General features: G+C 41.4%; 1 protein-coding gene across 23 annotated transcripts in view; it reads left to right on the top strand.

Moving 5' to 3' along the window:
* AKAP13 (A-kinase anchoring protein 13) overlaps positions 1–16809 on the top strand; it is a 278974-nt gene that overhangs the window by 194331 nt on the left and 67834 nt on the right. For 13 of the 23 annotated variants that reach the window (XM_034424688.2, XM_087878344.1, XM_034424686.3 and 10 more), the window contains 2 exons: positions 10651–10787; positions 15870–16234. In XM_034424688.2, the coding sequence (XP_034280579.2) occupies positions 10651–10787; positions 15870–16234 (502 nt within the window). The remainder of the gene's footprint in view (positions 1–10650; positions 10788–15869; positions 16235–16809) is intronic. The other 10 variants (XM_087878338.1, XM_034424687.3, XM_087878335.1 and 7 more) reach the window with 1 other exon arrangement.

Below are 16809 nucleotides of genomic sequence, written 5' to 3' on the forward strand. Positions count from 1 at the left end.
GTTTTTCTTTGACCTATGGAAATAGAGGAGGGCTGTGCCGTTCCCGAATCTTATATTTGGGAAGCTGCACAACGCGGATCTTTTTGCCAGGCTGCAAGTAGCCTCAGCTACCAAGTACTGTCCAGTGCAGGATGTCAAAAAAACCAAGAGTGTTGTGTTTGAGGAATGCAGGCACACACAACATCTGAATTGGGTGGAGGAAGCTTTTGGTGAGACTTCTTGGACAGCCCAATCAAGGTTCTCCAATATAACGCCTTTCAGATAACTTTGGACTCCCAACCCTCTAAACTCCTATCCATCCTGTGATAATGTGCGATATCCTAAGAGTATCAGGTAGGGCCAAAGCTGGGTTATAAAATGCTATCACTGAAAGATAGCTGTGCAAATCACAATTCTTGTTTTAAAAACTTCCTAGTACCATGGAGATCAGTGACAGCTTTGGTTCACCCTTCTGCTGCTCCCGTATTTCCACCAGTCTCTTGCTTACCTTCTGCCTACAGAGGCAGAATGGGCAGCCTTGGTGGGGTAAGGGCTGGGAGACTTAAAAGAAAAATAAATCTCTTTTTTCGATGCCACCATCACTTTAGAAACGTCACTACATGAATGATCATAAATCGAGGACTACTTGTAGAGAAAGGTAAAGGTTTCCACTGTCCGGTCGTGTCCATTGGGTGCTCATCTCCATTTTTCAGTTGAGGGAAGGAACCAGCATTGTCTGAAGGCACTTCTGTGGTCATGTGGCCAGCATGACTCCATGCCAAAGGCACACAAAATGCTGTTACCTTCCCAGCGAAGTGGTACCTATTGATCTGTTTGCATGCTTTCGAACTAGCTAGGTAGGCAGTAGCTTGGGCAGGAATGGGAGCTAACCTCGTCGCGCTGTGCTTGGGTCTTGAACTGTCAACCTTTTAATCAACAAACCCAGCATCTTCACTGCTAGGCCACCATACCCCCTCACTTGTAGGGGACAAATCAGCAGCATTGTAACCTTCCTGAAAGTTGGACTTCAGCTCCCCTAATTTTCAAAGGCCGGCTGGGAATTTGGGAAGTTCATTCTCAGCACATCTGGACTTCCTTTGGGTGAAGTCTGAGCTGACGAAGAACTTTGGGCTTGTTTGAATTGGAATGTAAGAATTGGCCTGCGTGTAAATAATCTCTTCAGATGTTCGCCAGAGATTCCCCTATGATTCAGCCGAAGCAAAAAAAGTCATCCTCTATATGCCTTTTTGATTGGTTCAAATGTACGTTACTGGGAAACAGAAGCCAGTTGCTTTGCCTGCAAATGTTCTATTCAGCTTTATGATATATATATATATATATATAAACCAAATGACACTGGTGACTTTCAGACCTTGGAACCTTTTAGCAAGTTAAAAGCCCAGCAGGCTTGATGTAATCAGCTGACTGACTACCCCTAAAGCAGGGGTGAAATGCTCCCGGTTCGGACCGGATCGCCCGATCCGGTAGCGATGGTGGCGGGTGATTTGGAGAACCGGTAGCAAAAATCTCTGCCCCCCCATGCCCAGCTGAGCCGCACAATCATCAGAGGCCTTTTTATTTATTATTTTTACTTTTAAAAGCATTTTTTCTACAACCTCTTCGGCTGAAAAAATGCTTTTAAAAGTTAAAAAAAAAAGCCTCCGATGATCGTGCGGCTCAGCTGGGATCGTCAGAGGCTTTTACAAGCATTTTTTTCTACAACCTCTTTGGTCAAAATTTTTTTTTTAAAGTTAAAAAAAAAAGCCTCCGATGATCGCACGGCTCAGCTGGGATCGTCAGAGGCTTTTACAAGCATTTTTTTCTACAACCTCTTTGGCCGAAGAGGTTGTAGAAAAAATGCTTTTAAAAGTAAAAAAAAAAAAAAAAGTTGGCCATGCCCACCCAGTCACATTACCCCCCCACCAAGCCACACCCACAGAACCGGTAGTAACAAATTTTATATTTCCCCACTGCCCTAAAGCAATCGAACTGGAGGTTATGGTGGATGACAAAGCAATAGTGATGAAAGGATGTGATACGACTGTAGCCCCTCAAGGGAGAAGAGAATTTTGATTTCAAAACTGTAAAAAGCATTTTGCCTCCTCGATCTGAAGCCTTCGGCAAACATTTCTTGCCTCAGGTCTGGTTTCTTAAGTTGAGAGTCAAATCTCTCTTGTCTCAGAGAGAGCAAATCACCAGGGATGGAAGTGTTGGGGCATCGTCTCTAGGAACATCAGTGGAGACTCCGGATGTGGCAACATGCCAAGCTCAAAATGATGTGTGATCCAAGATCAGAACAAAACAATTCTTTCTTTTTCAATTTATGTTCTGAGTGTTGTAGCCAGGGGAATATTCTGAACGTTGAAACAAAGCTTCCTCCCTCGTTTTCATTTTAAAGCCAGAAAGGAAGATTGAGATTATAATCCAAGATGAGTCTTTTTTTTTTTTATAAAAAAAAGTTTTTTTTATTTTTTAGACAAACAAACATTTAATACATCAGTTATTCCTTCCCTATGCCATCTCGGTATTATCTTCCAAAGTTCTTCTTCTATAAGTTTTTCCTGTCTTGATCCTTATCCAGTCCATTATACCAATTCATCGCTAAAATAATATTCTTTTTTTAAACACAACACAACACAACATACAAAACACAAACACATGATATGCGTTTCTTTTTACATATCAGTTCCTCTTACTTTCTACTATATACATTCCCCATTTTTCCCATCCTCTATTATCATTAACTAAAATAATATTCTAATCATCACATTTTTATACATAGTTATAAAGTTAGTCATTTATATCTCTTTTCCAACCAATGATAAAAATAATTCCATATCTTAAAATATTCTAACTCTTCTCTATCCTTAATCATCAAGAGTTAATCTATTCATTTCTGCACAATCTAAAAAATTTTTTATTACTTCTTCTTCCGAAGGTATTTTCTCTACTTTCCAATTTTGTGCATTAAGATGAGTCTTGACTGCCAGAAAATTGATGAGGAGAATGATGAAAGAAATTTAAATCCCAAGACCATCCCAAAGGTGCTTTTTCCAAGGCAATGGACTTTCTCGGGGGGTTGTTTCACTTTGCAAACATTTCACTTCTCATCCAAGAAGCTTCTTCAGTTCTTGGATGATTGATTCAGTTCTCAGCTTCTTGGATGAGAAGTGAAACATTTTCAAAGGAAAAAACCCAAGAAAGTCCATTTGCGTTTTGGGGAAAAAAAGCACCTTTGGGACAACCATGACCTGGATGATTGAGAATCTCCATAGACATTTAAATTACTGTGCCCTTCTTACCAAAATGTATGTGTTAATATTAGACAGTCATTGCTGAGAGAGTTGATTTTCCATGTGTTGGATCTTTAGTTCCTCAGTTTTTTCAGGCAAGATAACTCCAAATTCTGGGATTTGCATCCCAGCACATCTGGAAGGCACCTATTTCAGGAAAGCAGGTCTATTTTCCATCCTTCCCAGCCAGAGAATTAAGTATGATGCTACTTTGGACACCAAAGAAAACCATGAGCATCATTTTGATTGGTTTGTGAATGTGTGAGAATGAGAGAGACTGGAGGAAAATGAATATTGATCCAGAAATATCAAATCTGTTTTGCTAGTCAGAAAGGCATGAGAATAGCTTTAAATTATAGCTCAGAACATCAGGATTGGATGCACTGGTTGCCTTCCAGATGTGCCTTAAAATAAGATGAAGATGATGATCCATGACAGAGTCTTAGTGGTATATAATTCGTTTTGAAGACTTCCTCATATTAGAAAAGGCAGAAATTAGATAAGAAAGAATGAAGTCAGCAAGATATTCTAGCCGGAGTGGCACAACCTCTAGGACTAAACTTCGTGTTGTTTCCCATGTGGATCATGGGAGGTTTTTAAGATGAGATTGGACAACCATTTGTCTGAAATGTTATCGGGTCTCGTGCTTGAGCTGGGGGCTGGACTAGAAAACCTCCAAGGTCCCTTCCATCTCTATTCTGATTGATTGGTTACCGGACTATAATATTTAGTTTCCAGTAAGGGAGATATTATTAAAAACATTGGAACCATGATCTTAATGTCCATCAATGTCCATTAAATTAAATATAAGGTGTTTTAGGGTCTCTATTTACTTATTTGTCCTCCACTACCTACTCTTGGGGAGTAAAATCCCTAAATGATGCTCAAAATTTAGGTATTGCATTTTTCATTAAAAAGAAAAAAAAATTAGCCCTCTCTATAATCTAATACTTCGTCTGCTGACTTGGTTCCTTCTTACGAGGGAGATTTTAAAAATGTATGCAATTCGTATTTTGCTATGGTAAATTCCACGTGAAGATTTATCCTAAAAGCTTTATTTATAACGATACTGATAATGAAAGCATCAGCCTAGGATGTCATGCTTCGATGACAAGCTGGTTGGTCAGTTTCTGTTGCAACCAATGGATTGACATTCAGTTGATCTGGGGGGAAAAAAACCCAGATTCTGCATTTGGGAGAAAAATCCTGACTCTTCTACCATTCTGTAATTTTCTATCCATCCATCCCTCCCTCCCTCCCTCCCCCCCTTCCTCCTTCCTTCCTTCCTTCCATCCATCCATCCATCCCTCCCTCCCTCCCTCCCTCCCTCCTTCCTTCCTTCCATCCATCCATCCATCCATCCATCCATCCATCCATCCACCCCTCGCTCTCAAAGAATATAAAAACTAACAAACTAGCAAAGACTAAAAGTAATAAAGAAAGAAATGAGAAAGAAAAAGACACAAATGCAGAAATGAATACAAAGAAAGAGCTTGCAATTTCCTTTGCAGCAAATATAAGTACAGATATAAAGTTATCTGTTAGTTTATGAATATAAGAAAGTAGCTCTTTTTTTCCCCTCTGTTTTTTTCCCCCCAATCATCAAAACCACAAATCATCAGTGCACTTTTTTTTTTTTTTTTGAGTTTCATGCAAAATGTCTTTAAGGGGTTTCAAGTAAGCCATAAAAGTAGGTATTATTTTTCTTCTGTGATCAAAGAATCTGATTTAGCCATCTTCGCAAGTTCCATCATCTAATCATCAAAATTACAAACCGTAAGTACATTTTTTTCCAAACTAGTGCAGAAAGTCCATAAATCAGCCATAAATCTAGATACTGGGATGGCTAAATTAATCTTTACAAGTTCCATCATCTCCACCAACCCTTCCTCCATTGTAGGTAGGATCAAACGTTTCCATGTTTGAGCCTAGAATAACGTGTTGTCATTTAACTTCTTAATTCTGCTTAATGTTCAAGCCAGGGAGATGCTTTCTACTTGCTCCATGTCCAATTTCCACCCTGATCCCTTAATCGTACCTTTAAAAACTCCATGGTTTCCTTTCTGTTTCTTTAGAAGGAGTGGTTATAGAGAGGTCAGTCCATAAATCAGATTTTTCTGGAAGTTAATGGCATCTCTGTTGGGAACTTGTCATTCTTCCAGCTTTGTTGTAGTGGCATTGGTGCCTCTGGAGATTTATCAGGCCATCAGGAGAGGTGAAAATAATCTTGGATTGCACAATGTGAGCACACGTAGAACACAACAAATGTAAACAGAAAAATAAATCATGTTTCCCTAGAAAGAAGAGGGAAGGTTTCCAAGAGTTCAGAAAACCGTCAGTTGTTACAGGATAGCTATCCACCTAATATTCTTCTTGTTGATGACATTTCACGTTTTCTTCCTTCTTGAGTCTTTTTATTTCTTACTTTTCCTTCATTTTATATCATAACTGGTTCTCCCAGGCCAGTAATGCTTCTCTTCAAACTGGGGATGTTTCATATACTTATGGTTCTTCAACTATGAAAGGATGACTTGGCCTATGTTGCTTGGACCTTCTTGCATGCTAGGTTAAGAGGAAGCCAGGATCGGTTCTAAGAGTTTCCTGATCCTAGTTTGCTGAGCAAACTGAAATTTAAAAGAAATCACAGCTCCCCTGTTAACCCGGATCTAGGATTTGTTCTATCCTTAAATGAAAGTTTCTTGTCCTGGTAGGACGAGGAGAGGAGAGGAGAGGAGAGGAGAGGAGAGGAGAGGAGAGGAGAAAGGAAAGGAAAGGAAAGGAAAGGAAAGGAAAGGAAAGGAAAGGAAAGGAAAGGAAAGGAAAGGAAAGGAAAGGAAAGGAAAGGAAAGGAGGAAGAAAGGAAGGGAGAAAGGAAAGGGAGAAATACTAGCAATTTGCTGTTCCATGTTCTCTTAGCAAAATACACCCACAAAAGTTGTTATGGCTGAACCAGGCCAAGATCAGATGCAACTAGTTGTGTGTGTAGTTGTGTGCAGAGGAGGCTGTTTTGAGGGACTTAAGCCCACATACTCCTACCTTTAGATTAGGCGATTTTAAGGTAATTAGAGGGGAGAGAAAACATGGAAGATGTGTTGCCAAATTTGCTGTGCATTTGCTGCTCAGCAATTGATTAATTTTTCTGGAATTAGTACTGCCCAGTGGCCAATCTGGAACTTCCTTTGTGATTTTTCCATTTCAGAGTTTTGTTAGTGTTCTTTTTCCCTCTTTCGGTACAGAGCTGGCTGGCCCTTCAGACTGGAATGCGGTGGGATATGCTCTGTTAAATTGCCAGCTGGATCAGTGCGATCTCTGGCTTTTCTGTCTTCCCTCTCTCGCTCCCTCCCTTTTTTAAATTCTCTCACCTTCTTCAATTTATGGAAAAGAAATAGAGGCCAATGAGGATGGAGAAAGTATGGGGAAAGGAGTCACACCTGTTAAAACAGAAAAAAATATATTTTGCGTAATGGTAGCTACTTTGTGGAATATTAGCCATTCCCAGATCGGATGCCTCTTCCCTTCTCTTTAACATTATACAACCTAGAGTTTCCAGGGGTGGGATTAAAAAATGTTAGCAACCGGGTCTCTGCCCAGTTGCTGGGTGGACGTTTCCGACTTCTGTAACTTCCGGGAGGCCCATTTTTCACCCTCCCCAAGCTCTGGAGGCTTTGCTTGAGCCTCCGGGAGGGCAAAAACAGCCTCCCCCAGGCTCCAGAGGCCCTTTGGAGGCTGGAAACGGGCCCATTTCCAGACTTCCAGGAGGCCTGTTTTTCGCCCTCCCAGAGCCTCTGCGCAGGTGCTGCATTTACCTGGCATCCAAAATGGGCCACGTGGAGACTCCTGGGAGGGCCGGGAAGGGCCAGCCAGTCCTTGCAACTACCGGTTTGGCGAAAATTAGCATCTGGTTTGCCTGAATCAGTCCGAACCGGATGAATCTCACCCCTGAATATTTTTCAACCTTAGCAATTTGAAGATATGTGGACTTCAACTTCCAGAATTCTCCAGCTGCCATCCTGGGTAGGGAAGAATTCTAGGAGTTGGAAGTCAATATTCTTCAAGCTGCCAAGGTTGAGAAACGGTGGTATATCCACTGCAGACAATTGATTCTTGCAAAAGTTTCATAATAGACTACCTGAAATCTTTGAGGCCAAAGTCTTGATGAAAAAAGAATTAGTCTTCTTGATTTGATAAAAAAAAAGAATCTGCTTGTCCTGATCTTAGAAATGGATAGTAACCATGCAAAACTTTAGGCATCTGAGAAAACTTTTCTCAACTAACAGATTTTATTAGATCTTAGAATAACAGAGTTGGAAGGGACCTTGGAGGTCTTCTAGTCCAACCCCCTGCTTAGGCAGGAAACTCTACACCACTTCAGACAAATGGTTATCCAACATCATCTTAAAAACTTCCAGTTTTGGAGCATTTACAACTTCTGGAGGCAAGCTGTTCCACTGATGAATTGTTCTAACTGTCAGGAAATCCCTCCTTAGTTCTAGGTTGCTTCTCTCCTTGATTATTTCCATCCATTGCTTCTTATTAAAAGGCATATGTTTTTATGAGTTGCAGCTCATCACGTCATCAGATGTATAGGATGGCTCTTGATTTCGGTGAACAGTTTCTAGGAGTTCCACAAGAGATTAAGATTTAAAAACAACAAAAACAACTCATTGTTTCTTGAACTTTGCATACCATGTGATCTAGCACCCACAGAGGTGGGAATTTTTACCTGCCACAATTCCAGCTACTGGCTTGTCATTTTTCTCTTGTTAAAAATGTGTAAAACGTGGGTGGTAAATTTAGAGATTAAGCATATGGTGAAGGATCCATATTTCTTGCATTTTTTTTTAATGCAGGCGGTTCCTTGAGACCTGAAAATTATTTCAAGAGTTCTGCCCAAAAAGGTTGAGAAAAGATGGACAGATGTAGGATTTAAATTGTCAATGAAGGGAAGGGCAAGGGAAGGGAAGTTGATCCTGCAGGTGCAAATTATTTGAGGTGCCCCTCCTAAAATACTTGGAGTAGGTAAAGAACCTTTTCATAGCCAGGATTAATCTTTCTCTTAAGCAACATACTCAGGCTAAAGAGAGGAAGAATACTGGGGGAAATTTACAGGTGGTTCAGCCACTAGAACAGGATAGGGTAAGGTAGGGTAGGGTAGGGTAGGGTAGGATAGGGTAGGGTAGGGTAGGGTAGAGTAGAGTAGAGTAGAGTAGAATAGAATAGAATAGAATAGAATAGAATAGAATAGAATAGAATAGAATAGAATAGAATAGAATAGAATAGAATAGAATAGAATAGAATAGAATAGAATAGAATTCTTTATTGGCCAAGTGTGATTGGACACACAAGGAATTTGTCTTTGGTGCATAGGATCTCAATGTACAAAAAAAGGAAAGATACATTTGTCAAGAATCATAAGGTACAACACTTAATGATAGTCACTGGGTACAAATAAGCAATCGAATCATACTAGGAAACAATCAATATAAACCATAAGAACACAGCAACAAATTACAGTCATAAGTGGGAGGAGATGGGTGATAGGAACGATGAGAAGATTAATAGTAATAGTAATGCAGACATAGTGAACTATCTTTCAGCTCAATCTTCCTTGGAATATTGATATTCACAGGTCAAAACTGGAACCAGGGTTCTTATTTGCACACCTTTATCTTATGGAAGAAATACTGGATTAAAATAATTCTGTGTTTATAAGTAAATAAACACGGCTAACAGAACAGACCTATCTTATTGGCTGGGTTGACTTGCAGGTGGAAAGATTGTAGCTGCCCAAAGTCACTTGGCTGAGATGGGCAGCTACAGAAACTGAATACATAAAATAAAATGCAGTTCTTTAATAATATCTGGCACTTTTTCTTTTCTTTTTTTTCTACCACCTTAAAATGGTTGAAAGAATAATAATGAAAAAAAAAAAAGAGAGAGAGAGAGAAACAGCTGCAGAATAAGAAAGAAGATTATGGAAAGTTTTATCCGGGTCACCCAAAGAATTAATCTCTCTCTTTTCTCTTTCGGAGTTTAAATGTCCTGGATATAGACATTTATACTGCATTTTCATTATACTTTTTGGCAAATGATTTGACATATGCTGCAGGTTTGATGGAAAAATTACTGACTGGATATATTATATGAGAATTGCTGCGAAAGCTAGAAAATGCTATGGAAACATTAAGGAGTCATAAGAATGTAAAATGTCTCTGGCTCCTTTGGGTCTTGGATGTCCAGTCCTATTATTCATCAGATAGTTGCTTGGTTTCCTCATCTGATGACCTCTACTCAGGGTTTTCTCTCTGTCGGTAGACTGAACCATTATACCTCTTGTGCCTTGTCCTCTAAATTGGACCCCTATCTTTAGGTGAGGACATTAAAGATGTTGTTCTGGAGTCCAATTACCAGTCCACTTAGTGTCATTGTGTCATAAAAAGCTGTGGTGGTGCAGTGGATAAGAGTGCAGTACTGCAGGCTACTGTAGAAACCTAACTCTTTGGAGAAGAAGGAAGGAAAAGGAAGGAAGGAAGGAAGGAAGGAAGGAAGGAAGGAAGGAAGGAAGGAAAGAAGGAAGGAAGGAAGGGAGGAAGGAAGGAAGGAGAGTGAGAGGTGTAGGGAGGGGAGGGGAGGGAAGGGGGGATGGAGGAACAGATGGAGGAACAGGGAAGGAGAGAGGGAGAACAGAAGGATGGAATTAGACAACCAAAAGCCAGGTGGATGGACTGAGTTACATCAATGAGCCACGGTGGCGCAATGGTTAGACTGTAGTACTGCAGGCTACTATAGAAACCTAACTCTTTGTAGGAGAAGGAAGGAAAAGGAAGGAAGGAAGGAAGGAAAAGGAAGGAAGGAAGGAGAGGGAGAGGGGTAGGGAGGGGATAAGAAGGAAGGGGGAGAGGGAGGAACAGATGGAGGAACAGGGAGGGAGGGAGAACAGAAGGATGGAATTAGATAACCAACAGTCAAGTGGATGGACTGAGTTACATCAAGGCGCTGCGGTGGTGCAATGATTGGAGTGGAGTACTGCAGGCTACTTCTCCTGACTGCTGGCTGCCTGCAGTTTGGCAGTTCAAATCTTACCAGGCTCCAGGTTGACTCAGCCTTCCATCCTTCCGAGGTCGGTAAAATGAGGACCCAGATTGTTGGGGGCAAGAGGTTGACTTTGTAAACCGCTTAGAGAGGGCTGTAAAGCGCTGTAAAGCGGTATATAAGTCTAAGTGCTATTGCTATTTCCCCGGGATTCTCCAACATCTTGCGATGCCCTCAAGCTCATGGTAGACCACATTGCAGTTCATATCTCCATAGTACCCGATTCAATTTGCAATCTCTGATTATATGATACCCATGTCCGTGTTTTAATTTTGTCTTCTTCCAGAAAGTGATACTTTTCTAGAAGACAGATTAAGTGGCGATGGTTCTTCCTCACAAGGCATCCTTAAGAGAGGATCCGGGAGTGACTCTGAACTTTTTCCTCTCTCCAGGGATGGTCTGGACGAGGTGGACTTTAGAAAGGTAAGATGAAAATTGGCTCAATAGATCTACCGAAGCTCTTCTACTAATGTTTCTTGCTTTGGCTGCTAAACCATATGATCATTAGTATTTTTTGGGGGGGTGGGGGTGGTCATTCAACTGTTCTGCATGACAGTCTTAAGCTACTTGTCTCCTCTGGTGATACTGGCTGAAAATGAAGTCAGCTTAAGAAAAATATTACTGTCTAGATTTCAAACTTTGGCAACAATGCTAGCCAACTGTTTTACTGAGATAGGTAGCTGTCCAAGGTTTATTGGACTGGGTGGTGTGTACTGAGCAGGTTCCCCAGTTTGGGCCCCCTGTTGGAGGTTACAGAAGGGGGAAACATTCTGATTGGTTAGCCACGCTGACAGCGTGAATATATAAGAGCTGTCATTGGTTGTTCTCTGTTCTGTTCTGAGGAGAACGTGTTCTGGGTCTCCCGTTTGAGTTAATAAAGAAGTTACCTCAGATGTTAATTACTTGTCGTGGAATCGTCTCTTACAATCAGCTGATATAAATTAGGTGGCTATAATAAATGTACCATATTTTTCAGACTATAAAACACACCTAAATTTAGAGGAGGAAAAAAAAAAAAGTTTTTAGCCTACCTTTTTTTGGGGCCTTTTTTGGGGGCCTTTTCCAGTCTTTTTTCTGCCTGTTTTCGGGGCTTTTTTGGGGGGGCCATTTTCGAGGCTTTTTTGGCCTATTTTTGAGGCTTTTTTCAGCCCATTTTTGAGGCTTTTTGTGAGCCGTTTTCAAGACTTTTGGGGGGCAGTTTTCTAGGCTTTTTTTTGGCCCATTTTTGAAACTTTTTTCAGCCTATTTTTGGGGCTTTTTTCGGCCCATTTTCAGGGCTTTTTTGGCCCATTTCCAGAGCTTTTTTTGGCCCATTTTTGAGGCTTTTTTGGCCTATTTTGAGGCTTTTTTCAGCCCATTTTTGAGGCTTTTTTGGGGCCATTTTCAAGGCTTTTGGGGGATCATTTTCTAGGCTTTTTTAGCCCATTTTTGAAACTTTTTTCAGCCTATTTTTGGGGCTTTTTTCGGCCCATTTTCAGGGCTTTTTTGGCCCATTTCCAGAGCTTTTTTTGGCCCATTTTTGAGGCTTTTTTGGCCTATTTTGAGGCTTTTTTCAGCCCATTTTTGAGGCTTTTTTGGGGCCATTTTCAAGGCTTTTGGGGGATCATTTTCTAGGCTTTTTTAGCCCATTTTGAGTCTCAAAAAGCCCCGAAAATGGGCCAAAAAAGCCCCCAAAATGAACCAAAAAAGCCTCAAAAAGAGGCCGAAAAAAGCCTCAAAAAGAGGCCAAACAAAGGCCTGAAAAAGGCCTGAAAACAGAGCATGGGGAGACCAAAGAAAGGGGCAGTGGGTGGGTTGGCGGGGCTTTGGCAATATTCAGTCTATAAAATGCACAGACATTTTTGTCCCCTTTTGGGAGACAAAAAAGTGTGTTTTATAGTCTGAGAAATACGGTAATTAAGTAATAATAGGAATAACCAATGCCCCTGTTTGGTTGATTCCCTTACTTCTTTGCTTCCTTTGATACAAAGCAAGAAAAAAAGAGGTAGCAGTTACCTTTGTGGTGGGTTACAGATAAGTTGAGAATGACATTGTACATTTAGGACCCCCAGAATCGGTAAAAATCCCTAAAAAGCAGGGCAGGTAGGTCATAAAATGAATTCATTGACTATTGAATCTTGCCAGTATAGACTTACATAGGACTTCAGTAGGAAATACTGGTTTTAAATAGAGAGAACCCCTTTAATTTAGAAATATTTAATCTAGAATGAAGTCTTGTCTACAGTGTAGTTTTTTTCTTTCATATACACTGAGAGCATATGCACCAAGACAAATTCCTTGTGTGTCCAATCACACTTGGCCAATAAAAAATTCTATCTATTCTATCTATCTATCTAGTTCATTATAGCAATAGGATCACCCCACCGGTATTTTTTTATTTTACTGCTTAGCTAGCAAGAAAGTGGCTAGTGATGATGGATTTTGGAGTCCAACTTCTTGTTCAAAATGGCAGAAATCTGTAGCGCTGGTTTTCAACTGTTAAGATCAAGATGGTTCCAGGGAGCAGAAAAGCCATATTTACGTGATTGCTTCTGGCTTTGAGTCCCAGGTTGTCCACCTTAAGACAAAGTCTTCATGCAAGATCCCATGAGTTATCCCAGAAACCTCCTTCTGATTTCTCTCTTTTCTCACACTAAACCTCCACTGCGACAGGCCTGCATTGTGACACGGCCCGTCTCAATGAATCATGCAGCCTGAAGTCATTTCCTGCAGTCTTGTTTTCAGACTCTTCTGATAAATCTGCCACTTTCCTTGCTGGATCTTCTAAGGATCTGAATATTTCAACCATTGAATCTTTTGCTCAACCCAGAACACCCTCTGGATGTCTTGACGATGCTGGTTGCATCATCCCGAGGCAACAGCCTCCTTTAAAAGTCAAAAGAATCCTGGCCAGCTAAGGGCCACCCTTCCTTTTCTGATCACAGCTGAGCTGCTGAAGTTCTGGCCAAGAAGAACAGCTATTCTGGATGCAAGTCTGGAGGGAGAAGCTGTTTTCCAGTCCCTTTAGCCTTGTGTACAAAATCTAGGGTGTGCCTGAGAAAGGGGTGAGGCACTGAGAGGAGCAAGAATTCTTCTCTATAAACTTCTGGCTTTTTTTTTTTTTTTAATATTGTTCTTATGCAATTTTGAACCCCATCCCCAATAAAAGAAGAAGTTCTACTAGTAAGCTTTGATGCAGGCATGATCTTGTGTTCCGAGAAACACTTTTATGTAACATCTGGGTAAGTTAACATTGACAAAAGAAAAGGAAGTTCTTGAGAAGGTGATTATTTTTGAGTTCACAACTGAAGCCAGATGGAAGAACATTTGCAAAGCTAATTTTCCCTGCATTGTCTCCTTGGTTAACGTGCTGGGTTGCAGCGATGTTCTGCCGTGGTGCTTGGCTAAAGGTTGGCTGACCAAGACAGGGTCCCCATGCCAGATGCATCAATTGTCGGTTCTCATCAGAACTTCCTTCTTTTGCAAGTGACCTCATCCCAAGAGTAGGAAGCCAGAAGGCAACAGGGCTTGCGGTACAGCTGGTGGACACATGGGAATTTCAAGATTTACAAAAAAGCAAGCATCCTCTCCTCCTTAAATTCTCATAAATGGTGCAAAGAGGAGAATGCCAGGAGGTGCTTTTAACTAGAGGCTATTAGAATCGCGAGAAGAATGTCTTGTCCCTTGCTCTGGGAGGCATATGAAGCAAGCATCTGTTTAATTGTATGCAAAGAAAAACAAAAATGTCAAATAGTTCAGCACCCACACAATTAAATCCCAACACACACGCTTCAATATGTTCTATGTAAGTGTTTAGGTTTCTTCATTGCGATATCATGGAAAGCGCCAAGATTGAAAAATATACCACAGTGTTAATGTTGGGCTTGTGATCCATCAATCACCTTGTGATGTGATGAGATAACAGTCTTGTGCTGTGTCTTACCACCCCCCACCCCCCAAAAATCCATATCACTTTCAGATTCAAATATAGTTTAGGGGATTTCTGTGTAGAGTTAAGGATTTGGAAGGAGGATGTGCAGGGATCACTTCTTCTTTACTTAAAAGTTCAAGTCATTGGCAAGAAACTTGTAAATCCCCTTTTAATAACTGTCTCGGATGAGATCATCCGTCTTTCCTTATTGATCTGAGTTCAGTTTCCTGGTGGTGTAAGCTTTAATGAAGCACAGAGTGGTTCAGGCAAGGAATGGGTATCCAGACCTCGAGCTTCTAAAATCCAAGATAGCAATGGGCAATATTATTGTTTTTAATTTATTTTTTATTGGTTTTCTCTTTACATACACTCAGAGGTGGGTTTCAGCAGGTTCTGACCTTTCTGGAGAACCGGTAGTGGAAATTTTGAGTAGTTTGGAGAATTGGTAGTAAAAATTCTGACTGGCCCCACCCCCATCTATTTTCTGTCTCCCAAGTCCCAGCTGATCGGGAGGAAATGGGGATTTTGCAGTATCCTTCCCCTGGAGTGGGGTGGGAATGGAGATTTTACAGTATCCTTTCCCTGCCATGCCCACCAAGCCACGCCCACAAGCCACACCCACAGAACCTGTAGTATAAAAATTTGAAACTGCATACAATATGTGCTTAATGAACAGCGTACTGCCTGAGTCCATTCATTTATATAGTAATACTTCTTAAATTCCTAATTTCTACCCCTGTTGCCCAACTATTGATAAAACAAGTCTGAAGTTCGAAAATATTCTGTCTTCTTTTTTCTTTTAACGTCAGTGTTAATCTGTCCATTTCTGCACAGTCCAATATTTTTTTTAATTATATCTTCTTCTGTAGGTGTTTCCTCGCTTTTCCAATATTGTGCAAATACAATTCTTGCTGCTGTTAAAACATGTAATATCAAATATAATGGGTTTTTTTCAGAGTATAAGATGCACCTTTTCCTCCCCTAAAAGAGGCTGAAAATTTGGGTGCATCTTATACTCCGAATGTAGCTTTTTTGAAGCTTTTTTTCAGCCCTAACGAGGCACTAACGAGTGAAGTGACTCTCCGCTGTGCTTTAATGAGGCACTAGCAAGTGAAGTGATCTCCATGCTTTGCTCCAACTCTCAGCTGTTCTTTAGAAGTTGTTTTTCAGCCCTAACTAGGCGCTAGCCGAGTGAAGTGATCTCTCCCCCGTGCTTTGCCTGCTTTTCTCATTGCTGCTTCCTCTCAGCTGTGCCTTAGAAGCTGTTTTTTATCCCCAAGCAGGGGATAAAAAACCAGCGAACTAATGTGCTGAAGCTGACCAGACTAAGGACGCTAGCCAGATGAATACCTGGTAGGCAGATTTTTTTTTTCTTACTATCCTCCCGAAAAACTAAGCTGCGTCTTATACTCTGGTGCGTCTTATACTCTGAAAAATACAGTAATAAATTTCCTTTCTATTACATTAATGGTTACAGTAGAGTGTCACCTGGAAAGAAACTTAATTTAAGATATGTGTAAATTAAATAATGATATTATTACTATTAGTACTACTGCGATCATTGCCATTACTCCTGTATTATTGCAATCCCAAAGCAGCCTGAAGAGGAGCAATCAGCCGGTAGAAGTTCAACCTCCTCAGCGGACGATACTATATCGCTGGAAAGGAACTCTTCCATTGGTAGTAACCTTTCTGTTCCTCGGACGCCTGGCCTCCCTGGATCCAAGGAGAGGTACAGCCCAGATGGCAGCTGCTTCAACATGGGGACGAACGGAGAAGGTCAAGATGGCATGGCAGTGATCTCTGGAGAACTGGACGAATTGCTGGATAGCGTCATGGAGGTGTCCCCTCCTTCTTCTGGCCTGCGGAACAATTTGAGGCCCTTGTCTCCTTTCCGTCGGCATAGCTGGGGCCCAGGGAAGAATAGTAACAACGGTGAAGCTGAGGTCAACCACAGGAGGTAAGTCAAATGGTTTCTTGGAAGGGGCTGATCATCCACACCTAGAAGAAATGTGGGGCTTCCAAGATGCCGGGAGAAAGGAAATAGGAAGGAGAAGTCAAGTTCAACCACAAGATCAAAACATGAGATCCAAGTGGGAAACATTGGAGGTTGAGCACAGACAATGAGGCATGTTCTGGTTGTTTGGCTCTCAACTTCATAACCTGAACTCCGCTCCCATTTGCCCTATCCAATAGCCACGGGGAGTGGGAGTTTTGAGTAAACATGGCCTATGCTGTTGGTTTCCCACCTGAGCTGGAAAGCTCCCATTTTATTAAGGCAAAAAGCAAAGGGCAAGAAACAAAGCAGGACCATCCAATCATTTAGATCAGGGGTGTCAAACTGAAGGCCCAGGGACCGGATCTGGCCTGCAGGGTCCTTAGATCTGGCCCGCAGGGCTGTCCTGGAAACAGTGAAGGACCGGCCTGCAGTGCCTCTGCCAGTGAAAATGGAGCTCGGAGAGGCCTTGTGTCCCCCCTCCCACCCCCTGTTCTGTTTTCGGCCATAACAGCCTCCTGCAATCTTCTGCTAGTGAA

Source organism: Pantherophis guttatus, chromosome 13, assembly GCF_059756535.1.
Source record: "Pantherophis guttatus breed Tessera chromosome 13, ASM5975653v1, whole genome shotgun sequence".
Taxonomy (NCBI): Eukaryota; Metazoa; Chordata; class Lepidosauria; order Squamata; family Colubridae; genus Pantherophis; species Pantherophis guttatus.